This window comes from Rhea pennata, chromosome 22 (assembly GCF_028389875.1).
Source record: "Rhea pennata isolate bPtePen1 chromosome 22, bPtePen1.pri, whole genome shotgun sequence".
Taxonomy (NCBI): domain Eukaryota; kingdom Metazoa; phylum Chordata; class Aves; order Rheiformes; family Rheidae; genus Rhea; species Rhea pennata.
The window spans coordinates 3,100,394-3,125,488 of NC_084684.1; the positions used below are offsets into that span (position 1 = coordinate 3,100,394).

The 25,095-nt window shown below is 43.7% G+C and overlaps 3 protein-coding genes across 9 annotated transcripts in view; 2 read left to right on the top strand and 1 right to left on the bottom strand.

The window, feature by feature from the left end:
* Window positions 1-25,095, bottom strand: part of CLCN6 (chloride voltage-gated channel 6) — a 72,040-nt gene that overhangs the window by 32,770 nt on the left and 14,175 nt on the right. For 2 of the 7 annotated variants that reach the window (XM_062593100.1, XM_062593106.1), the window contains 2 exons: window positions 24,710-24,835; window positions 18,343-23,246 (listed from right to left, as the gene is read on the bottom strand). In XM_062593100.1, coding sequence (XP_062449084.1) covers window positions 23,166-23,246; window positions 24,710-24,835 — 207 coding nt within the window. In that variant the 3' untranslated portion in view covers window positions 18,343-23,165. Of the gene's footprint in view, window positions 1-6,859; window positions 7,780-7,924; window positions 8,087-18,342; window positions 23,247-24,709; window positions 24,836-25,095 lie in introns of those variants that run through there. The other 5 variants (XR_009960525.1, XR_009960526.1, XM_062593101.1 and 2 more) reach the window with 5 other exon arrangements.
* LOC134150110 (natriuretic peptides A-like) lies at window positions 4,666-5,372 on the top strand. The gene is made up of 3 exons (XM_062593700.1): window positions 4,666-4,776; window positions 4,898-5,195; window positions 5,347-5,372. Exons 1-3 carry the CDS (start codon window positions 4,666-4,668, stop codon window positions 5,370-5,372), a joined length of 435 nt encoding a protein of 144 aa, XP_062449684.1.
* Window positions 10,062-13,013, top strand: LOC134149866 (natriuretic peptides A). The gene is made up of 3 exons (XM_062593109.1): window positions 10,062-10,280; window positions 11,777-12,062; window positions 12,310-13,013. Exons 1-3 carry the CDS (start codon window positions 10,161-10,163, stop codon window positions 12,324-12,326), a joined length of 423 nt encoding a protein of 140 aa, XP_062449093.1. The 5' UTR covers window positions 10,062-10,160; the 3' UTR covers window positions 12,327-13,013.

Sequence of the window (25,095 nt, forward strand, 5' to 3'; positions counted from 1 at the left end):
TATTGCAAACTATCTTTCTAACCAAAAAAATAAATAAATAAATAAATCCAAGATTATACCTCAAATGTATCTGATCAGTTCTTTCTTTCTTTCTTTCTTTCTTTTTCTTTCTTTCTTTTTTTTTTAAGCAAAGCAAGATGCAGTGAATCTAACTATGGAAAAATTGGAGAACAGCTACTTGGCTAATATCCTGAGCAAAAGCAATTGTGTATGTAGGCTGATTTGCCAATATCCTGACTGTGCTATCCTGATGTGGGTGAGAGCTTCAACTCTGCTAGTAGTAACACGAAAGTCAATAAAGCTGCTCACACAAATGTCTATACTGATGGCCACAAATGGAGGCACAGCTGTTCACTTCTACCCTTTTGCTTGGAGTGGACAGATGGGCTCCACAGTTTTCTGCCCCATTTTCCAGAGGGTCATTTCCACAGCTGCCTCTCTCAGGTAAAATCTCGTGCTTCAATTGAAGTTACCTTCCATGAGCACGCCCACAGAAGAGATGCTCCTGGGAGAAAATATTCTGGTAATAAGCCTGTTCCTAACAGCACTGCTGGGTGTAGCACAAGCATTTATACAAAGCAAGATCAGCACCTCTGGCTGTTCTGGAGTTTTGACAGTTCAGCTCTCATTAAGAAAGCCTGTTTACACCGAACAGCTAGAGCTCTAGTTTCTGCATCTGCCTCAACCATCTATCCCCTTGCTTTGGTTCTGCTCCTAGCCACAACTGTCGTGGAATGAAGACAATCCAGGACCTGTTAGAGAGCTACTCATAGCCAGACTAGAGAGTTTGGATCTTCTGTCATGCTGTTTTCAATACACCCTGAAGCCATGGATTCGATCTATGAAAGACATAACTACTACAGGCTTATAGACATATGATTTCAACACAGATTTGACTATCAGAGACCAGAAAGTACATGATGGTTTGCCTGAGCTACCAATAGCTGCTGTCCATATTTTCCTGCAGTCATTTATCCTTTCAATATCCCTTGCACATTTAGAAACTACCATTAATTCCACCTGCCTATAGCTACCTCAGCTTTCAGAATTCTGATCGTCTCAGTCCAGTAGTTATGAGGCTACCAACAAAGCGATAGTGCCACAGCTCCTAATCAGAAAATCCAGCAATGTATCTTGAAAATCCTTCCAGTTACCAGCCTTTATTAGTCTTACTCTATTTACTACTTACTCAGTTAAAGTTAACTTTGATAATAAATCAGCAGCAACAGTGAAATTATACCCTAAACAGCCACTTGCTGGTAAAGGATGGTCTCACCACTTACATAGGCACATCTGAGCACATGATCTTGAGTAATGGAATAGCCCAGGTATTGAATTTGTTATACTTTTTGCAGCCTTTCTTCAGCAAAATATCATGAAAATGAAGATTTCACCTTTTAGATGAATGATCAAAATGGGGCGGAAGGAGGGGGGAGAAATGAAAGAATAAATCAGTTTGACAGCATGATCTATATTTCAATAGAAGGGCTATGCACATCTTGATACTCATGCTGCAGTCTGATCAAAGCATGAAAAGCTTTGGGATATGGAGCCCTATGAACCGCATGGTGCTTCTTGCCTCCACCTCCTGCAGGTCTGGATTCATGTTGGGCAGTACTTATACCACTTGCTCCTTTTATAGCTTTCATTGTGCAAAGGCCTCCATCCTGCATAGACATGAGAAGATGGATTTCTGACTGATTATTCTAACTTAGCACACATGCACGCAGTTAGGAAGAGAATTGCATTTGTTTTCCCCCAAAACACAGCAACTTACACCAAGAAGAAACAGATGTGCTTACTTGTTGGAACCTGGAGGGAAACATTCAGCTTTCTTAAATAGATTTTTTCTTTAGCTATGCTAGCCCTGGGGTTGACCCAGTTGCAGCTTATGTGGTGGGAAGGCAAAACCATACAGCCCACAGACATTACAGTGTCAAATGATGAAGAGCTGGCATGTGGCAGGTGATGCCAAACTGAAGGTTACAACCCCCTTCTGTCCTTCCTAATAATCCCGGGTGTGATAACCTGCTTCCAGCTCTCAGTAATCCTAGAGCACACACATTTTTCACAGGCATGAAAGCTTTCTAATGTTAGAATTTCAGCGCTGAATACACATAAAATAGCATGGTAGCAAATCTGAAGATTAAGCGCTGCAAGAGTTTACTTCCTGAAACATCATCAGCCCATCTCCAATGTTAGCTACACTAACATAAAGGGAGAGTCAGTGAAAACATTGGGCTGAAGACTGTGAGCTGCCCACTTTTGTACAAAGTCCTACAGGAGACAAACAAGAAAAAGATAAGAGCTCCAATTCCACAGAGGCTGAGCTGGTAACATGGCATCCTCTCACTTGGCATTTTGTGCAAACATTTTAAAAAGTCACTTTTCAAAAAGTAAGAAAGGTTTATTTCACATCAAAGGCTCCATAATTAGATCCCTAAGACTGATGCCAAGTGTGTTTGTACTTTAGGTAATTTGCTTAGTTCTATTAGCATTCAAACAATCAAAGACAACCTTTGAAGTTAGTATGCTACCCAGATCAAGGGAAGCTCATCTCTAGCTGTGTCATTTCCATCTCCACTAAGCAACAGTGCATGAATTTACAGCTAAGGAGACAAGCCTACAGTAAAATGACTTCTACAGAGGAGGAAAACAAAAATACTGATATTTTTCTCAAATATGCCTGCTTTTGGGGTACCTGTTCATAAGTGATGTTCGGCAGCAATCAAGTTGTGGCCTCATCTAAGATGCCAGCCTACGTTGTTTATTACAAGAAGACTGAATTTTCCCTTAGCCATTGCTGAGGTCATATACGCTCTCACTGCTTCCTCCCTTTCCACTCCCACCTGTCTTCAGCACTCACAAAATCAAGGATGAGGCACATCCGCACATTAGCCACCTGCTCGCATTCTGTATCAAGGAAACAGCTCCCATCTGAGGTTTGCTTCCTTCTTTCATGCACTGGACTTTCAAAACATGTCTCATTTTTCTCTATGGATTATTCCTTGAATTATTCTTTGCTATGATGCTTTAAACAAAACAACTTGCCAGTTGTTGACTGCTGGGTGCAGAGATAACTGGCCCACAGCAGCTGATATTGCTAATTTGCTTCCAATTTAAGATAAATTATGTTGGCTGGAGGGAGATATGTGGAAAACAAAGACAACAATATGGGGGCAGCAGATATAAAAGCATGATGTATGTTACTTCTTGTTAATATAGCACCTAATAGTAGTAAGCCTGCAACAGCTCATTTCAAAACTCTCTGAACTCATAGGAAAGACTTTCTTGACCCAAAGGTCATGCTCTGAGATAGACAGCAGAAATCAGTGCATATCTACTGAAACTACAGGGATTTATGAGTGTATTGCCTAAGCAAACTAGGAAGACAGAGACAGTGTAATTGCTTTAATGTCACCCAGCCAGTGATTGAAGGAAGCTGGTCTGTTGCTCTGCCTTTCATTCTGTAAGGCTCTAACAGGGCTATCCTGATTTGCACCCCATGATCAGTGGAAATTGTACTTATTTATACTTGAAATTGGTCATTCACAGAGGAAAGAAGCCAAAATTTGGCTGAACTTGATGAGAAACAACTGTAAAGCTCTGAGGCAAAATAGGAGAAAGTTTCATACAAAGAAGCTGCCTGTTACGGTAAGCAAATTGGAAATTCAAACACTTTTGTTTGGTAAGCCTAAATCCAAAGATCCATAAAATATCTTCCTTTGAGCAAGACCCCTGGGTTTTCTGGGAAGAAAAGTTTTTCCATAGGAATTTCTCACTCCAGCTCATGCTATGAGGGACAGAATGCACCATTGTTTATGGGTAAGATGGAGCAACATGGGGAGATGGTGGTGACCGCAGAACATTCACTCCCTCCTGTAGCCAAGGCATGGCTGGAGAGCAAGTAACTTTTATAGCAAAACTGTCAGCTAGCAATTTGCTCAAAGCAGACTTAGGTCACTGAAGGGTTAGTGCCCTTTAAAGGAAGGGTTTGCAGACAACGCCAGAAGAAGGTAAGAACCATCATTACATGAATTTGCAAGGAAGGAAAGTCTCCTAAAACCCAGTCTCAGGACTTGGTCTATTCACACAGCACCAAAATGTACATAAAGAAGAAAAAGCTGTGGGACCTGCTATGGACAGAGTAGAACTTCCACCTCTCCCAACTTCCTCTTTCTCTGCCCCATGGAGGAGAAACGATCTATCCCTCATTCCCTTGGAGAGGAAACCAGCCCACAACTCCCATGCGCCTGCAGACTGTGGGAGAGCAAACAGGTAGAAAGTGTGAGATCCTTTCACTGAGTCAGCTCCTATCCTAATAGTGATGGAGAGTCGGGGGGGGGGGGCAGGGTTGGAGGTAATGAGTGCTGCCAGGTGAGGAGATCACTCCAGGCAGTTCTCTCCCTTGGAGAAGCTGTTGTTTTTAGCAGATCCCCCCTCTCCCAGAGCATTACCTGTGCGGCCAGTTGTAACCAGTTCCCTTATCGGAGCCAGGGGCCAGAGTGCAGTGTTCTGGTGCTCTGGTGCTCCGGCTCCTGGAGGAATCTGGCAGGAGGCAGCCCAGTTCCCCTGGGGTGGAGAGTGGGGATATAAGAGGAGGTGTCCGTGAGCAGAGCAGCTATGTGGAGCTGCACAGGACAGGACAGGATAGGATAGGATAGGATGCGTCTCCCAGCTTTGTGCTGCTGGGTCTCACTGCTGCTGCTCGTCCTGCCGTGGGCAAGGGCACAAGCAGCTGGCCGCAAGCACAGCGTGGAGCTGCAATCCCTGCAGGTACTGGGGCTGGGGCTCCTGGGCTGGGCCACCCACACCCAGCCCACTGGGGACAAAGGGGCAGGAGCAGGGCTCCTTGTCTCCCTGTGGCAGCCTGTCTCTCCTCTCCTTCCCTCTCCAGGACCTCCTCGAGGTGCTGGGGCAGTTCCAGGGTGAGGAAGATGGACTCCCAGGAATGGAAGATGAGCCAGTGGCCAGGACTGAGGATGGCGGTGCTGAGTGGGACCTGCTGGGACCAGAGAGCAGCTCGCAGGCTGCCCCGCTGTTGGACCCTAGCCCTCCCCAGCCAGCAGAGGCGCAGAGTCTGTGGAGGAGCCTCCTCTCCTCTTACAGGCGGAGGCACTTCTCTGGCTGCTTTGGGACAAGGATGGAAAGGATCGGTGCTCAGACAGGACTGGGATGCAACCACTATAAAGCCCGTAGGTCTTGGTTAGAGCCAGCAGCTCCCCACAGTGCAGGGCGGCAGTGGGAGGCCGGGCAGGGGGCTGGGGAACCGTGAAAGCTGCCGCTGTCCCTGGCTGAAAGCCTCGGAGCAGCTCCCCAGGCAGCTCACTGCCCCTTTTCCCTCAGGTTTCTGGAGGAGAGGGAGAAGCTGAGCCTGATCCCAGCTCTGAAGCACCTTTTGAGCCCCTGGCTAGAGTGGGCAGCAGTGTCTGGCTGCCAGGCAGCTGGGCTGCTCTGTAGCCTTCATGGGCATTGCATATGCATCAATAAACCTTCTGTTCAAAGCCTGCTTTTCCTTTCGCAAGTCTTTTTCGGCCAGCACCACAGTACAGCACATGGTCACATGTTACACAAAGCTCCTCCAGAGCTCTCCTCCTCCTCTGCCATATGGACTTGGTCCCAACACAGGCCAGAGCATCCTACAAGGTTTGTCCAAGTTGCAGCTGGAGGGCTGCAGCAGGAGGAAGGACAGAGCATCCTTCCGTGACAATGATCAGCCTGGTGGCCCTCCTTGCTGCACGGAGAGGCACTGCCAGGTACTGATGCCAGCTCTGTGACCGTGGCAGTGAGCCGGGATGACTTCCTGCAGGGGGTTCACCACTGCTACCTGTGACTCCTCCCAGTAAGTGGGCACTGGGAAGGTCTGAGAGTCCAGTGATGAGTTCTGGAGAAAAACTGGTTTGGCGAATGGCCCGCAGTTATGTCCTACACAGGCCCTGTCCCATAGGCTAAGCCACTGGAATCAGTGCCAAGTTTGGCACTGCAAACTGCACTGGGATGGCACAAAGGGCAGAACAGCTATATGGCTTTGAAAATAAATTTGGCACCAACCACTGAAAAGGTTCCCACTGCGGGTGAAGGGCTGTGAGGCGTTCAGGACCCGGGACAGATGCCAGTGAGTGCAGGGCACCAGCATCCCGGGGTGCCGCGGCAGCTTACCTGGGCCGGCCACCTCGGCAAGCCCACCGGTCCAGTACAGGAGGAACGCTATCTCCCCCCCATGCCCACTGATGTGGAGCACAGCCAAGTCCAGCTCGCCCTACCCAGCTCTACTTGCATGACCACTTAGCGAAGGAGGCCAGCCCGCGTCAGCTGCCTTCAGCAAAGCCCCTCTCTTCTGCCTGGGTTTTGCATGAAGCCAGTCCGTGCCTCTACATTACAATGCACTGAGAAGTATGCAGTCATGCAAAGCCCTCTCCAATGTCTCAAGACAGTGCTGTGAAGCACCAGGTGTCCTAAGCAGATAGAAAGACACAAGGCATTTTCAAACACCCCACTGGGAAGGAACTCTCAGTGAGAGAGAGGCAGGGCCAGTGCTGCCTGCACTTAGCCTGGAGAGGCCGGCAGAGGAAGGGGCAGCCACATCACGCAATGAGTGACACATACTATATCCCAGTCAGTGAGAGAAGCAATCCATGTTTGGGATGAAATTAAGATTCCTCCCCTATGGAAAAAGTGAGGCATCACTTAACTATCTTAATTGCAGTATGGTCTGTCTTATGATCTTGGTGCTGCATGCAATGCATTGGACATCAATACACTTCCCTTTCATCTCCCACACCGATGGCCTCATCTCTGTTGCCTTCTCTATCTAACCAAATTGCACAGCAGAGAAACAGAGCTTGGGTAGAGCCTTGCATAGCCTTGTCAGAAGGTTTATTCACTGGGAGATTAAAGGAATCTAAATCCAGCCTCTTCCCCAGAACAGGACTACAAAACCAAGGCTCTTCACAACCAGCTCACACTCCAGCAGCCTTCAGTTATAATATGGCAATACGAAAATGGGTACCACTGGCAGCACACGCAGCAGGTAGGGACATCAGTTAGGGTAGCTGTATGAGCAGAAGGAATCCACATGACACCAGCCTTTAGGGCAGCCTTACAGCAATGAAAAACTAGGATATCTCATCATCCCTCTGGGAAAGGGGCGGCGATACACTCAGCTGAGTTCTGTCATGTGTACCCTCCTCTTCCTCACAGGGATTTCTGCACAGAGCTGCAGAGGAGAGCTGCTCTCTCCTCTGAACAAACTGCACTGTTTTCTATTGTAGTCTAATATCCCACACCTTCTGTCTCATACCCTGGGATGTTGGGGAATTGTGCCAATTTCTCATCCCTAAAACTGCTTACAATATGCTTTTTCTAAGAAGCTGCTGCACTGTTGCGACTCCCAACAGAGTTTTTACCAGGCAAATGCCCAGCAGAGTACAGGTAATGCCTGTATCTTGTCTCTGCTTAGCTGGGTTGTTAAGCCTGAAGTCCACATTAGCCTTGCCGGGGCAAGGATACGAGATTTATCCCGCAAGCAAACAAAAAAGTCAGCCTTTTAACGATGACAAGCCGAGTTGTGACATTTTACACTTCACCTGCTTCAGCACGGCTGTGAGACGGGTCATAGAGGGCAGAGTGTGGCTTTGTAAATACAACAGCTACTGCAAGTCTGCCATTTTATCCCATCTACGTATTCTCACACATACCATAGGAAATATTGCACAGAAATCCCCCTGCCTCAGAAAAGTACAGTCGATGCTGAAGTCAGGTCTGTATCTCATAGACGTGCTGTGGAATGTGGAAGACAGAAAGTGAACAAATTAGTAAAAGAAAGGAATGTCTCTGGGTCAAAGTTATTGAACATAATCCTGGAATACTGGATTGTGTCACAGGGACAGACTGTGGGGGGGACAGTGGACAGGTCACTCAAAGCTAAATTTTTCACAGATATCAGTGATGTTTTATTCCTTGGCTTCTTGGTGCAGGATTTCTGACCCAAGGGTTGGTTTCTGGATGTGCTGAACTCTCAGGCAAAACGCAGATCAAGGGACAGAGTGATTTTGCACGGAGACAGCACTGGAGAATACTTGGCAGGCTGGCGGGGGGAATTAAGAGGAAAGAAACAAAAGATAAAATAAAATCAGATTCTAGTTATCTTAAATTGGGCATTCAGCGTTAATAAATACTTCCAATTTCTCTTCTCACCCTTCCTCATTTTACAAAATGAAGATAACTCCCTGAGCAAACAAACACAAACACACCTAAGGAGAGCAGTAAGAAAATATTCATAATTAATTAGTGATTTTTTCAGACACTGAGGTAGTGTCAATTAAAAAAAGTTATCAGGATCTTAATTCTGTCTTAATTGCAATTTGAACACCACAAATAAGAACGGGTTGGGCCACACAATAACACTAAAAATGAGTACTGCCTTCACGTACCAAAAAAAAAAAAAAAAAAAAAAGAAAGCAGCAGCTGGAAAAAATAGGAAGTGTTCTTGTAACAAAGGATTTCATCAGAACACTTGCAGAGTTGGGCTGACTTCAGGCTATATTAGAAAAAAGCAGTATTTGAGCTTAGCTTCACAACCTTGAGAATGTCCTTTCTAGTATAATTTTGGTAGGTCGATCATGTGAACAGTGCGTGCACATTTGTACACAAACATCATGTTAAGACATTTAAGACATGAAAAGTATTTTATAGTTTTATTAATATTTAGAAATTGTATTCAGGAGATTCTTTTCAAGATCTATACTCACGTTAAAAGACAACAATTTACTACTTGACTGACATATTCAGCTTGCTCATACATTCATTCTTTTGTTTCAATTTCAAAACCCCCCCAAAAAGGTAAAAAATACAGCATAAATAATATGCTCCATAATTCAGAACTTTTCTGCAGTTCTGTAAAAAGGAGGAAATTTTAGTTGTGCTACATGCATAAAGTCAATGCTGGAAAAGCAATTTGCAGCACATCTGCTGTTTTGTAATTTCGCATTCAAACACTGGCAATTTTTAGCAAAGACAACAGGAAACAAAGAAACAAATAAACACTTTCAAAAAATATATCAACTAAGTGTTTCATTTAACCTCTCCCAAAACACACATACGCACAAACTCACTCATTCTTCCTTGGGGTGCGGTTCTGATACCTTTGCTGAGTAACACCGCAAGCCATCTATCTAAAACTGTGTAACTTCTCACTGAGCAAACTGCTTTCTGGTACGACGGTATTAGAATCTAGTACAGAAGACTGCTCTTGAATCCGGCCATCTCTTTTTAAAGCTGTATTAACAGAGTGTCAAGCTTTACCATCGATGTTTAAAAAAAATCCCCACTGATTAAAAAATTTAGCTGTTAATAAAGGCTATGTTTTTCTTTGGTGTTGAAGTAAATTGTCATGGGGGGCTGGCGGCACTCGATGTCCCCGCAGAATCAGTCTAGAAGTTATCGTCTGTAACGAGGTGCAGCTCGGAGCCCCTCTGTTGTTGGCAACATACAAAGTCTAAACAGTGAGATCACCTCTACAGCAGCTAGGAAAGAGAACTGGCCCAAATCTGGGATTTTCGGCACACTCCATGGTATGTGGTGGCTACGCATACTCCGTATATAGAAGGAAAATGTGTGCACAATACTTTAGGTGTCCTAAAAGTAGATTTATCTTCAGCCTTTATCCTTCCCCAAATGCTCATCTGAAAGCCTTTTGCTTTCCCTATAAAAGGTAATTTCCCAGTGGAAAGCTTCTATTTGAGCAGAGTTTAGAGCACTTTCAGGATTGTTCCCCATTTCTGTAAATTTTACCATAGGGGTCTCTTGAAAGAAAATTGCTAAGAATTTCCAACTGGACTATGTAATCACAGCGCCTGGTATCAAGAGAAGGGGGAGTGACATGAAATCACTGACTTGTGACATACATTCCTCAGCACCAGCAGCTGCTGCCTAATGACAGCTAATAAAGGGAATCTTCCCTTGACAGAGCTGCATGCCTGCGGTGGGACTGGAATGCGTCCCAGATAAATCCACTGATAACCTAGAAGCAGAGATCACACCCAAAGAGTATAAAAGACGAGCTTCGGAAGAGAGAGGATAGGACAAGGAAGAGAGAGACCTGAAGAGATATCTCAGAAGGAGCAGCTTGAACTTCCCATATTCCCAACGAGCTCAGCGCCATGGATACTAAAGGCTCATTCTCCTGTGGCTTCCTCTTGCTGCTTCTCATCCAGTTCCAGTCCAGCAGAGCCAACCCCATCTACAGCCTTAGCCCTGCCAAAGAGCTGGCCAGCATGGAGGTGAGGACTCCTTTCTTTCGGGGGCTTAGTAGAATATGAGGTGGTGTTTTTGCCTTTCTTTGGGCAATTGAATAGGCAGATCAATGATCAGAGATGCCTAGGGGACAAATTGACCTAGCCATCTCAGTTTGTCAAAGGGACTCAAAGAACCTTTACAGAGCAAGACCCTCCAACATGGGGCTCAAGTGAGCTCCTGCGTAGCAGTGAGAAACATAACTGTGATGTTGTACGCATGCTTTGGTTTAGTTTTTTTGTTTGTTTGTTTTAAACAGCCATCCTTAAGGTTTCTTACAGAATTAGTCAAGAGAGGTCTCAGAGAGGGCACAATTCAATGGAATATAGTAGCTCTGTAAGAATAAATAAACAGAAAACTTTCAGGTGGGCTCCTTCTGTTTATCCCACTAAATGGCAGGTGCAGTGGAGCAGGGCAGCCAAACAGCACTTGTTTTGTGGAATTAAGAGAACTGAATACATGCGGATGGGAGATAAGGAGGAGCACTGAAGGTCAAACTTTTAGAAAATGCACTACTTAAGAATCAAACTGAGAGGAACAGTATGATCATGTAGTGTGACTCATCCAGAAAAGCCTCCAGAGCTATGAAATTAACACATGCATATTTAACGAGCAATTTCAGAGAAAATCTATTATTACAGCAGCCGAGGGAGCAACACAAGCTTAAGTCTTAGTCTTGATAGATGAAGTCTGACAATTTAAGCATTTCCTTGGACTAGTACTAATGACTAGTTTCTTTCAGAATCAAATCCTCAAAATAAACTCCCTAACATGATTAGGACAGTACCAGCCAAAGCTCATGGCTCCAGGCTCCTCTGTCTCCAGCACCTAGCTGAGAAGAGTAACTGCTAAATGCTCTCACCCTCTCACTATCATACATATCCTGAGTATGATACCCAGGAGAAAGCCAGAAGCCAGTCATAAATTTTGCATATAGGTATTTTCAAGGAGACTCACGCTACTTTAAGGAGTAGCAATCCTGCAGTTTCTGAACAGAAGTTAGTGGAAACATTGTGAGTTTTTCCATATGAAGTCTACTGCAATAACTAGGGGTGACAAGCAAGCAAATGATCTTCATAATAGCCAAAAAAGAAGGGAAAGTTAACAGCTTACAACGTCTGAGAATATAGAAGTGACTATGTAGTCAAAAGTACTTTGAGGTTACGTACCACTGAGCGGGGTTGAGTGATACCTCCCTGCGCTTTGTTTTTCCACTAAGAGTCTTTCTAACTTTGCCACTAAGTCATATTTCCATGACAGGCAGCTTCAATCAGCTCTCAGCTAGAGCTACTTATTGGTGGAATTAATGTGAACAGGGATTACCACAGAGGACAGAGCTCAAGTATCACCAGCAGCTCTGGAATCCAACCTGACAGTCTCCCTAGTGGTGACTATAGGACCTTAGATAAATGCAGAATTGGATGGTGGAAGAGTTAGTGATCATGAAACTAGGAGTTTTATGAAACCAGTCCATCTCTTGCAGGCTCTTCTGGAGAAACTGGAGGATAAATTTGCACTGATTGAAGCCCTGGAGTCCAATCCTGACCTGCAAGAGCCCAAAACCCAAGAGGAGATCCCATCAGAACTTGTAGATGACAGTGATGATCAAAAGGATGAATCCAGACTAGCACCTGGCACCCCTCTGTCCTACAGAGACCCCTTCCTCAAGAGACTGAGGGGGTTGCAGATGCCCAGGATGATGAGAGATTCTGGCTGCTTTGGGAGGAGAATTGACAGAATTGGCTCCCTGAGCGGAATGGGTTGCAATGGTGAGTCTGTATAAGCATTTCACTGAACAGAAAGAACAACTGCATCAGTGTTACACAACAAGCGAGGTGCAGGTTCTCATTTATGTCTTTAGTAGTAAGAACAATAGGGGAGGGAGGAGTTCATTTTAGTCTAATATTTAAGCTAGTATTGGTTATTCAAAAGAAATCCCGAGTCTGGCAGGCAGTGAAGGCATACACTGACAGATAAACAGATTCCAGTAACATCTATTTCACATCTTGCTTGCAGGTTCCAGGAAGAATTAGGAAGACCCCCTTACCCTGTGCTATGAAGAATGCTTTACAGTACCCGTTCCTCCCAAGATGAAAGCCAGAAGCTTTCTAAACTCTTCAACTGAAAGTTATTCCAATTTTTATTTATTTATTTATTTATTTATTTGATGTTTTTTAAAGAACATTTCTTACTCTAGCACCAAGTGACCATCTTTAAATAAAACTAGCACATTAGATGTCTATGCTGGACTTCTCTCATGTCTGTTACATTAAACCTTCATGTATTTTCCTAAAGTCAAAAGCCTATGTTTTTTTGGTATGCTGGCACCCAGAAGGCTGGATCTCACTTATGAAAGACTAAGAAAGTATGAACTAGGGAGAAATAAGAATGAGTTTTTCACTAGCATTTTCTGTTCTACTCTAGGAAATTGTAACGGATTAGCAGGAAAAAAAATTGCTCAACCTTGGAAGACCAGTATGAGCCGTACTATAGACAGGGTTGCAGTAACAAGAGAGTCCTTTTGCTGGAATAGATTATTCAGTCAAGAGAACTGCCACCTCACTACAGTAAATCCCTCATATGTAGGCAAAATTTACAAGAAAAAAAAAAGATCACAAAACTACAAAAGTTACAAGATAACCAGAGGGAGGAAAGGGAATTCATTGTATATGCTTTCTAGCACTGACCAAATAAAGGCTATGAGCATCAACAGAAAGATACATCCTTAACCGTGTCTTGTCTCACTCCGCATGTGGCTGGGATGCTGATCCCCAGCCTTGAAGGGCTGGAATTTCACCACAATAATTCTACGTATGAGGGCAGAGGGGATCACTCCAATTACAAAACAGCTTATACATAACATTTATCACTTTCTGGGAATGGCACCTCCCAAAGTAATTTGAAACATGCCTAACAGGAACATTGCAAGCCTGATGCAGGTTTCACTTAAATCTTTGTAGCTGGATTTCACACCTATGATGTGAATTTCGCCCAGAACATGCTTTTGCCCCCCAAAAAGGGTTATACTGCCAATACTAAATTCAGATAGCACCTCAAGGGCCAAAGGGCTTGTTTTTTCCAGGTCAGTCAAGTCACTAGCATTGAGCCCTGCTTCAGCACAAGTGTCCCTGTGAATCCACATGCCATTAGAAACCGGGATATTCTGAACATGTAACTTTGAGCCTCGTTCCTAGCAAAGGATAGAAAATCTGGTTCCCAGCATTCATTACTCAACCACTCAAGAAAGTTAATTCAGCATCTAAAAACATGGCAGCACCAGTCTGTCTGAGGACAGACTCATCTGTAGAGAACTAATTTTGACATCGCTTACACATGTGTATATAAACCCATCAAGGATGTCTGCAGAGAGAGGAACAAGACTCAGCCAAGATAGACTAGGGAGAGGCAGAGCTGCCAAAGTCCAGTGACCACTGCTGACAACAGTTCCCAGAAACAGCAGTTAAGTGAAGCCACAAACTTGAGCACTGAATGGGACATCATTCCTGCACATGCCTATTACCAGCTCAGGCTGTTGTACGTTCTTCATTAGAGTTTACGACGAGTTGCCCCCCAACTGCTGACAAGGCCTCTGCGAGAGGCACCTACGTGCTCCCTGCTGCACCGAGTCTTGCAATTCTTTCCTAGAAAAGATGAGCAGAAATCTGTTCTGAGAACACCACTTTACTCCAGCTCCATGGTAAATAAAACCTAGTGTGATGCAAATCACACATCACAGTCTGTCCTTCCAGCCACCACCACCACCAGAGACCAAACACTCAGTGCAATAGGGACCAAAGAGGTTTCTCTGGCATGAGAAATGATTCCTAGGTCAGAAAGGCAACTCCCAGGAGTTATCATGAGACAGCTCTGCAGTGAAGAGCTACAGTGGCTTGACATTTACTTACAGGCAATTTCACAGATTGAGGGGCCTCTAACTGCTATAAGTCACCCTTTGGGGAGCCACTACAAGAACAATATGGCTTTGTCTTCTCAATCAGGCTTTCCAGACACACCCATGCAGCCACATGTTTCCCACTGCAGCAAGATGGGAATGTGCAGGTGGATCTCTCCACTAGCACTCAGCAACAACCTGGCTTCCTGTGTGCTGCTACAAAGGAAAGTAAAATGAATCCTTATGCTCTAACAATAACAGTCCTTGCTGCTTTTCACCTAGTCAAGCAAAACCTGTGCAGACACATCAAGGTCCTGTAAATTGCTCCTTGTCAGCCCCTCAAGGCACTAAACACTAATGAGTTCAGTGGAATGTGCTAAAAATGGCAAAAAGAGTTGGCACTGCCTGACCCAAAGCCAGGTAGGTCCAGTATTAACAGCAAGCCAGTTCCCGGTGGAACAAGTCTGTATTGACTTGCAGGCAGCATGTTAATAGACTTTGAGGTCTCAGAGAGCCTAATTGTGAGTAGGCAATCTAGGAAAAAAGAATCTCTGTGGCTGGAGTTTTTACTGCTACTCCCATAAACACACCAAGTTGTAAACCTTCCCCAGAGAAAACTCACAGCCAGATCAGAATAGGACTGCATACAGAGAAAAGCACTTGGAAAAGCTGAAGGAGAGTACCTTAGCATTGATGATGTCTACAGGCAAAGAGCATCATCCCCAAGGACATGCAGAGCAAACACTATTGCTGTAAGAGCTGGATTAGAGAGGGCAGGGAACAGGCAGAGGAAGAGCTAGGCGCAAACCGGTACAAAGACAAGAGAAGCCCATTGCTTATGGAGAAAGCAAGGATAACCAAAAACAAGATTCCTCTCTGGAACTGTACTGATTACTTTGTAAAGAGGGTCCAGAAAGACTATAGTCAGGAGGGCACCTACAGAAAACCCACTCCAGAAGGCTCCACTAGGAATTTGTTTTCAGTGAGGCCAGCAATTTCAGCTGGTAAGTGCAGAAATGAAGGATCCTGGAGGGAGCTGGGTGTGACTTCACGTTTATCAGCTCTTCCACAAAACAGCCATGTACCCTCTGACCCATCAGGATCAATGGCAAATGCCAGAGCTCTGTTTTTCCCAGAAAGTCAACAGACTGACAATTACAATAGGGAAAGAAGAGGGGCACAAGCAGTTACCACAGCATGAGAGATGCTTTACAGGCTTATGCTCTAGCTCCCGTCACAGTGACGTGGATTTGTGACTCAGCTATTCAAAGGAAGGTCCTGTTGTTCCATTCACCTTTAACTAAGGTGCTAAACTCTCTCTACTCCCTTTCCCTTCTGTGCAGATGAAAACAGACACCTGATGGAGTTTTCTCCCTTCTGCTGCTGCTGCCACAGCAGAGGATTTGCATAGTGACACATTTTACTTGCAAAAGAACAGACATTCCTTTTAACCAGGCCACGCTCTCCTCTAGTAGTAGCCAGTTTTGCACAGACCCACATCTAAATATGAATTTGTTTCCTTCAGACTCATAGTGGATCTGCCTTTGGTGCCTGTAGATTTTTGAAACCAATTCCAAAAGAATTTTTCAGAGGAAAACAGAGCATTGCACTGGAAAAGAAATAAGCAGTACTAGACTCTTCTGAGGGCATGAACTAAAGAATAATGCATTCCTAGTAAATCTTCACACCTCTCCAAGATGCATCTCAAGCCTTCCATTGAGAAACTTCCTCTAGGAGAAGGCAAGCTCAGTAACATGTGAATGTCAATAACAATATAGGAACAAGGTTAGTGGCCAGGCAACCAAACAAGTACTTCAGAATTTTTCTTTAGGAACCGTGCTGTGAGTCAGCCCTGAGACAGGGAATCAGTGTAGCTTGTAATTGTAAACAACTCAGAGTCAGCCTAAACGCAGCCTTTGGGACAAAGCTACAACTGCAAAACAAGAGCTGCTATAAAAAAAATACTCAGTGAGGATTAGGTTTCAAATAACTATGCAGCATCGAGTGTGTGGCAGGAACATGAAATCTTGCTCTCCTGTTCATCAGGCATCAAAGTGTTTTATAAATTTTAACCAACCCCTTCCCCTACTGCAGCACCTAGGATGTCCAAGTGCTATCATGCTCATTGTGCCAATCGAGAAATGTCCCAGTGAGATCTGAGAGACAGACTAACCTAACATCCTTCTTCCTGCTCTAATGACGTTTGCAACCTCCTGCAATGCTGGACTTTTTTCCTAATAGCTTCTAGTGGTAACCCTGAGTAGCGGTGCATAATTCAGCCGTTTTCCTTCTTTTGAACTTTAGAATACAGTAATTAAACTGGCATACCTCAAACCAATCCCATCGTAGGGCACAAGCCTTATGGAAAAAATGGTCTGGTTCATTTCAGGTTTTTTCGTATATCAGAGTTGAGGGTTTCTTCCTCCCTCTCAGACATTGCTATCCCTTTCCAGCCCTCCACTATATAAAATGCTTGACTGAAATCCCAGGCCATAAGACCACCAAGAACTGTCATTCCTGCTTTGTTTCTCTAAGAAATTTTATGTGAAACATAGGGCACACATGCAGAAGAGTCAAGCAGAGTCAGTTTGCATAACAATCTGGCCTTATCCAGTTTTCTTGATTTACATCCACTGAAGCTTGGCTTCTAAAAGCCTTTGCTGATTGACATCTGTTGATGAGCATATTTCAGTTGTCTCAGGCAGCAACTTTTTACAGGCTACAGTACAGTGGAGCTATGCCTAAAGACAGAGGCTACCAGCAATATGGTCATATAATTCAAAACAATGAAAAACCTTGATTTCAGTGGAAGACTTGCTGACAGTTCTCCTGTCCTGTGAACAGCCTTTCCCTGTGCCTCTCTCTTGCCTACCCAAAGGTACAGCTCACATTAGAGGGCTGGTATCCAGCTGTCCAACACTTGCCTCACGCTTTCCACAGTTTAGTAGCAAGAGTCCAGAGGAATTCCTGAGAGATAAAGGAAGGGAAATCTTTTCTGGTGCTTCTCTCACACCTTTGAAGTGTGAAACCTCTTGAAACAAATCAGCAGGAATGTGCCTTGCAGTAGATGTCCCTGTGCTGTCACTCCCTGCTGAAGTCAATGAACCATCATCAGCCCAGTGACAGCAGCTAAGGACAAATAACTTTAAAAGGCAATCTTCTGCTGACTCCAACCCGTGATCCCTTACCAGAGCAGGCGACAGAATGCAGTGGATTCCCTCCACTGTTTGTTGTGGACAAACTCTTCAATTCACCGTCATTTGTGACACCGTCACTGTCCATACAATGGACAGGGAACTCCTGGCTGCGAGAGGAGCTCAAGTGCAAGCCGCTGCAGCTGAAAAGCATTTCAGCACCTTGGACAAGAAGAGCAGGTTCAGTCGCTCAGCAAATAAACCCAAAGAAAGCACAGCATAGCTGTCTTGTGTTTCTCCCTATACTGTGTCATGCACACGTTTGTTTGTATTTGCACATATGCTAAGGTAGGCAGCTCGTATGCTGCCACCTAAGAAAAAAAAATCACCAAATAACACAATTCTGCTAAGAATTTATGGGTACTGAGGTCATGACACATGGTTGGATTTAATGAGCCTATAAACCACAGTGGAAAGGGATTTTAATCTAAACTAGAAGTTGGTTGCTTTAAGCATAAATGTATTACAGCTTTTCTAATAACCACTTCTATCACCAGTGATAAAATGCAAGACAAACAGTACCAGTAATTATTTTTGCTCCCTTCTTCAGGCAAGAAACTTAGCTATTTTTATTCTCTAAAATAAAAATCACCTCACGTACCATCTTGACATCCAAAGCAGTCCTAAAGCTGACAAAGGCTCTAGCCAACTGTCTGCTATCTGCTTCAGTTCAGCTGTCTGCTTTGGTAGGTTTAACAGCAAGAAAGCCACCATCACACAGAATTGTTGTGTCCTAGAGCATGGTCAGACTACTCCCCACCCCCCTAATTATTTACCTTTTTTTTTTTTTAAAAAAAAAAAAGGAGGCAAGAGGTGGACAGAATATGGATAGCCCGTTTTCTCCTTTATTTACTAGTTTGCTAAAGCAGCAGCTGATATATCTCAGTTTTAAGAGATATATCAGCTACCCTTCCCTGATCCCTTGCTAGGAGCAGGGCTTAAATAGGACCATGGCACCGCTGATATAGTTCCCAAACACAGATCCTTTTATTCTGTCTCAAATCCATTTCGGACACTCCCTATCATTACATAAACACCAAACGTGAGACTAAGGGCAGGAGCTAGACGAGAGCTGGTAGCTGACTTCAGAGTGCATCAAGGACTATGTGCATCTAGCACAACACAGCTACTTGATGAAGAAAAACAGGCATGGAAAGGCAGTGAGCTTTTCAGTCAAACACTTCATGGTGCTCAGAAGTTATACTTACTCATATCTTTGGCCTGTAAGCACCTGGTAAAGGAATGAAAATTGTCACAAGTGTTTTTGTAAGGTAGCCAGCAGGATAAGGCAGGAAAGCGTGTCCCACTAGCTAAATACAGGCTAAAGATGAAATTAAGATTTCTCACATCCCAAAAAGATCATCTGTAAAACAAGTATAACACTGCACTCTAAATGTCTTTCATTAACTTACTAAACTGAGTGGTAAGAACGAACTCCCAGGTATGAAAAGTAGCAGTCACCTCCAGTAAAATGTGCACATTTTAGCTCTTTATCATACATTTTAATCCCTTACTTTTAAACAGCTGTTGTAAGACAACAGGGGACTAGAGTCATCATAACCTAAAGAACTGTACCAATTCTTATATATACATCCAGCCTCAGGGCATCTTCTGCACGAACTGTTAGATACAGACAGTTTAAACAGCAATCATTCATCTACCTCAAATAATGTTCTTGGATGTATGCATATGCTACCAGTTTTATTACAGTAAGGGTCAAAATAAGACACTAGGAATATCAAAAGGCCTTGAAAGTGCTGAAGGAGACACACAAACATTTTACTCTCAGACATGTCATGGTTACATGAATACTTCAAGTGCCATAGTTTAAATAAAAATATATTCATACAAATTTAAAAAAAATACAATTTATATACACTGTGGAATTAGCTTACATCATTTGTAACAAAAAAGAACAGTGCAAAAAACAAATGGACAGGTAAGTTGCTACCATTGGAATGGCTCACAGTAAGTTAACAATTCAAAACTGCATATTAACACTGCACAGGACACCACGAGGCAGGGAAGAGTGCCCCATACTACCCCTAACTTTTACCATCAATACTAATCCAGTTCCTGATCACTATCCTTGTAGTGTTGCTCTGAGTAAAAGGTTACAGGCACCTGTGTTAGAAATAAGTTTCTTGGTAAATCACTGAGCAGCCAGAGCCAGAACAGGAGTTAGTTTGTTGTGAGAGGAGTTAAATGACCAGTTAAGTGTGAGAACAAGATTGATCCAATACATGACCGTTTGTACCAGTCCTTAGTCAGAAATGAAACACTGCATCTTTAAACATCATGAACACTAGTAATTCCCTTTCTGAAAGCTACATAACAAGCAATTGCACACTGAAGATTTCCCTTCAAAGCAGTTTAGAGTCATCCACAATCATTAGTTAATCTTCACTTAAAGAGTCAAAGGGGTGCGTGCTTTCCAGCTGAAACTTTTGAGTAGGATTGATGCATAGGCAGGGCAGACAGTGCTGACAGCAGACAGCCTTCTAATGGGAAAGCACAGCTGGTGCTCAGACAAACTTTGGCAAGATCTTTCAGCCTGCCTTGTCTGGATTACCTAACTCTGGGCCCCAGTAGTAAGGACAAGACATCCTGCAGCAAAATACACTGTTGCAGCTTGTGTACAGAAATAAAACAGAACATAACTGTCTCAAGGCAACAAACAATGTAAGGAGCTCTATTCATTTGCAGAAACAGAAGGAATCTTCCACATACAGTGACTCAACATGAGCAAGAACAACAGGATTTGTCACAGAGGGACATAGGGCATTTCTTGACAGGTGTTCTGATAGTATAGAATAATTCCACATTAGGTGACCTGACAGCCCATCAACACGTCTTCCTGTGATTTTTAAAATGCCCAAGGGCACAAACCCTTTGAATGAAAGGTAGGTTAACAGAAGCATATTTCAAACCCTCAGTCTAGCTTCAGGAGCATAAAGGGGCACTAAGAGTTTCTTTCAGTAGCTCAGCCCACGACTAGAGCCCTGGAAACACAGGCTCTTTAGAAATTATCTTTAGATACTAACCAGAGAAAACAAACAAACTTGTTCAACTCACATGGAAACAGCTTGCAAGTCAAGACCAGAAGCCAGTTCCAACTCCTATGGCCATTTACAACTAAATAGTAAGATTTACTTTAAGTGGCACACAGATATTCAGGGACTGAGCTCTCTCTGCTAAATAAGGTGGGCCCTCATGACAACAATCCCACTCCTCTCCCAGTTAAGGAGTCCAAGTTGAACACAGAAGACAGGTAATGGTTCCAGGAAAATATCTTTGCTTTACTCTAGGAAGTTTAAGAGCTGGAATGCCTTATCTGAAATGAAACTAGGATCTTCAGAAATCACTAAAACAATTTGTAGTAGTTGAGACAAGCTGTTGCTGCAAGACCCACAGTAAAAAAGATGTATTCTCTGCTCTTTAGGTAGGCCAGCACCCAAAGTAGTCTTGGATAGTGCCTGTGATTGACAAAAGGGTGCCGAGACACACAACTTCCTTTGCAACAATTGCCACAGCTCATTCCTTCCTTTGTAAAAAGGCTATAATACCCATTTCTCAAGGCAGAGATCTGCCATTTCTCTTTTAATATGAAGACAGGAAGAAAAGAACACCAAGGGAAAAATCTTTTAGATGTCAATGGAAAGGAACAAACCAACAAAAGTGCTTATGAATAGCTTTGCTAAAACCAAACTTTCAATCTGAGCTGTGCCATGCCCTGCATGACAAAGATCAACTCTACCCTACAACTCTGCCTTAGGAACTGCCTGCAGGACCAAGTTCTCTCTCATCTGCAGGAAAAAAAAAATGCATCCCATGACTGAGCTGTCTCTGATACAAGAACAGCTAGAAAACAGACCTGTCCCCCAGCCAGCTGAACTGACCACACAGGCATCCAAGGATTTCATTAATGGCAGAAAGTGACTTAAAGAGCCCTACCAAGAGCACAGCTGGTGTCTTGGGCACAAAACCTCCTCCAAGCCCCAACTGTAGTAGAGCTCATCAACCAGCAGCTTGCAGAGCACTGCCCTAGAACAAGCAGTCTCCTCAGAGAGGCTGATCTAACAGCCTTAGTGTCTTGACACATATAAAAGAGCAACTTCCCTACGCTTAGCCAAGAGAATCTTCAACACAAATCAGTTCTTGGCTTTAGAAAACACAATAAATGTTCATTTTTCTCCTGTCATACATAACTCATTTAGGTAGACCTATTATGGCAGACAACAGGTTAACAGGAAGCTCAGAAACTGTGGAGAAGCTTTCCCGAGGATACATTCCCACATTATTTGGTCCAGTCTCTTGGCTGAGAGAATGATCTGTGCTTTATCAAGCCAATCAGTCCTGCATGCCCCGGAGGCACAACGCTGGCTTCCCACAGAGGGTTATCTGTATGCAAAACTCACGAGGGCAGGTACCTGCTGGAACAATACAGGTGCTGGCCAGGATGGTACCTGCTAAAGCCCCAAGCTGGCTGCAACTGGCTTCTAAGTGCTGATTTTTACCCTTACAGACATTTGACTGTTGCAGTTGCTAACATTATTCCAAGCATTTTCAGAGCCACAGACAGCCCCACTTATCACTCCCCAGCAGAGTCCTGCCTGACAGTTACCAGCACCAAGTATCCCTCCTATACAGTAATCTGAAGTTACACCAGCTCCTCTCATGAGGAAAAGAAAAGTTAGTCAAGCCCAGAGACAAAGTAACAGTTAAAGTTGCCTCCTGGAAGCAACACTACCACTTCCCCATGCTCTAAAGAGGAGATTCCTGGTCTACAACTCCAGCTAGAAAGGTATCCCTGGCTCTCACTGCTGCAGCAGTACAAGGATGCAGTGCTTATAAATGCTAAGAAATGCAGGTGTCAGGACAGTGACAAAGTGGAGTGCCCCAAAGTACCTTAAAGAGTCTCTTACAGGAAGATAATAGCAGCAACAGCTAACAGGGAAAAGGGAATCTCTCTCTTCTGAGATGCTCTGCAAGCGTACTAAGCATTTATAAACCCGAACAGCAATTGGAACAAAACGGTTTTGGACTTCCGACTTACTGAAATGCTCTCAGAAGTCAGCTGCTATCAAAAGAGTCATAAAAGGGACTCTCTCCCCTGAAAGGAGAGAAGGAACAAATCAAGCCAGTGGAAAAATATGGGTACTGGAGCACTGGCAAGGAGCAATGCATTTCCAATGATTTTTTTTTGTTTTTGTTGTTTTCTTTTAAATACAGGTTTCAAGAAAACCTATCCTCCAGAACACTATTTGAAACTTCAGACTGCAGTATCTCCTTTCAGCCTTGGCAGCAATCCCCTTCTCACACAAATAAGGCAACAGTTGCAGGAACAAGGGAGGAAAAGGAAAAGGGAGACAGAGGAGAAGGACAGGGAAAAGATGCTGCAGTTCTCTGCCCAGGACACAGTGGAACTAGATGACCCTTTCTTCCAACCATCTTAAAAAAAAAAAAAAAAAAAACAGATCAAAACAAAATAGTAGAATGTACAACGTCAGGACAATATTTGATGAAAGGAGATAGCTGGGGCACAGAAGGAGAAAACATTTGAATCAAGAATGGTCAAACCAAGTGCTTAAGACCAGTCAGCAGCTCTGGACTCAAGCAGTTCCTCTAATTCTCTGGCTAGCAAGATATTTTCCAGTTCCCCAGGCTTGATATGCATGTGAGAAGCCAAACGGCAAGTCTTGGGCCTTGTGGGGTCCAAGCAGAATGCGAGCGCGTGTGCAGGCTTGGAAGAGGGAGGTAGCCACACTGACAGTGGGGCAGGGGCATCAAATGGTCTGATAGTGCTGTCGCAGTCTTGCCTGCAGAAATTCATGGGTCAGGTTGTGTCGAGTGATTATCCCAACAATCTTTAAGAGGAAGAAAAGAGGGGAAAAAAAAAAAGATATGTCAGTATCACAGATGTGCCTTTAAGACGTGCATGGCAGAGTTGCTGTTCTTTCCAACGACAACCACCCCAACCCCAACATACACACAAGCCAGAAGCTGCAAACAGTTCTTGACCAAAACAGAGTTAGAAGGAGCTCAAGTTCAAATCTTGCCAAAACAACCATTCCTCCAGCCAGAACTTTTCTACAGGCAATGCACACTGCTTTAAATAGATCCAAACAGATAGCTTAACTGCTAGTGTTGTGTTTAGACACAGCACTATTTACCCCTCCTAGGAAGAGAAATTATTTTTTCTTCTAGAAAGCGTCCTTGTTAGAGAGTATATGGATGCAATTAAACCCCTGGAAAATGAAAACTACAACTGGAAATGATCAAGCTGTGTCTTATGGCTTCATTATAGACTTATCTATCTGGTTTGCCACCTGACAGGACTGCAGACAGTTCACATCAGATACATTCTGGGAAGCTTTAAAGAGCAAAATGGAAAGGTACCAGAGACAAGTTAAGTGCTGACTGCACATTGGCCGTTACTAGCTGGCAAGTCACAAAAGGGTTCTCTTCAAGAGTGCTAAGGGAACTCTTAAACCAAAATTTCAGTGGATGAAACATCTCAGTGATTTTACACAGTGAAAGAGTTTAAAAGTAGGCTGCTCTCTAGTATCTAGTAGAAGATGTTCCTGCAGTACTAAATGTGGAACCAGTCAACAGCTCTCGTTTTCAATACAGGCTCTGTGGGGTAGCTATCAGGAGCCGTGACAGGTTTGAAAAACCAAAAAAAAAAAAAAAACTTACTACCAAACAAGTTCTACAGTCTCACAGGACAGACCAGTTAAGGCTATTATTGTCAGGATTTTGTTTTCTTGCTCCAGCTTAAAAGAAACATGGTTTGTCACTATATTTATAGGAAGTTACTGACACCTGCTGACTATTCTTGAGCACTGTAGAAGGCAAAGAGATGACTGAAGTGAATCAAGCACAAACCATTCAAAGACTTTATTTTGCTGCTCCTACAAATAAGGACAGAATGCAAGTTCCTGTCCAAAAGAAAAACCTCCTGCCCCAACACATAGGCTATTCTGCCCTTGGCTTTGGATAAAGCTGTCAAAGATGAAATCAAGCTGGTGGTTCCTGATGGGCTTAAGGTCTCAATGCGTACAAGACAGAAAGCCTCCAATTGCTGCCAGAGACAGAAGAGAGAGCAAGTTCTGCCCATTTTGGGAAGAAGGAGGCTTCAACACAACAGATGGTAATGAAGTCATAGTAATCAATTGTATTTCAGGGCCTCAACAAGATCACGTGCTGAACCCATTACAACTTATCTGTTTCTTGCTAAAATGGATCTTAATTCTCCCAAAGCGCAGAACATTACAAAAACATAGCTGCTTCCTTGCTCAACCAGGACAAAACAGAAGTAAGGACTCACCTCTCCCACTGCATTCACAACTGGTAAATGTCTGAGTCCCATTGTCCTGAACAAGTTGAAGACTTGTGACACATGAGTGTTTGGAGAGACAGCAAACGGTGATGGGTTCATGTATGGTGTGACATCCTAAGTAAAAGTAAGGATGATATCATTTACAAGACACATTTTCAGTACCTCAGGGAATCATTAACAGAATTCCTACGGTTCCTTAGTGCTAACTCAATTTACTGATCTTTGGACAGGGTAGTAGACTATAGGCATCTTCTATTTCTCCACCAGTATGAAAATTATTTCACTTTCAAGAAACTGAATTTGTCATAAACAATTTACTTCAATGCTGTAATCCATGATCTTGAGCAAGAACCGTGTACTGCAGAAAGCCTCTG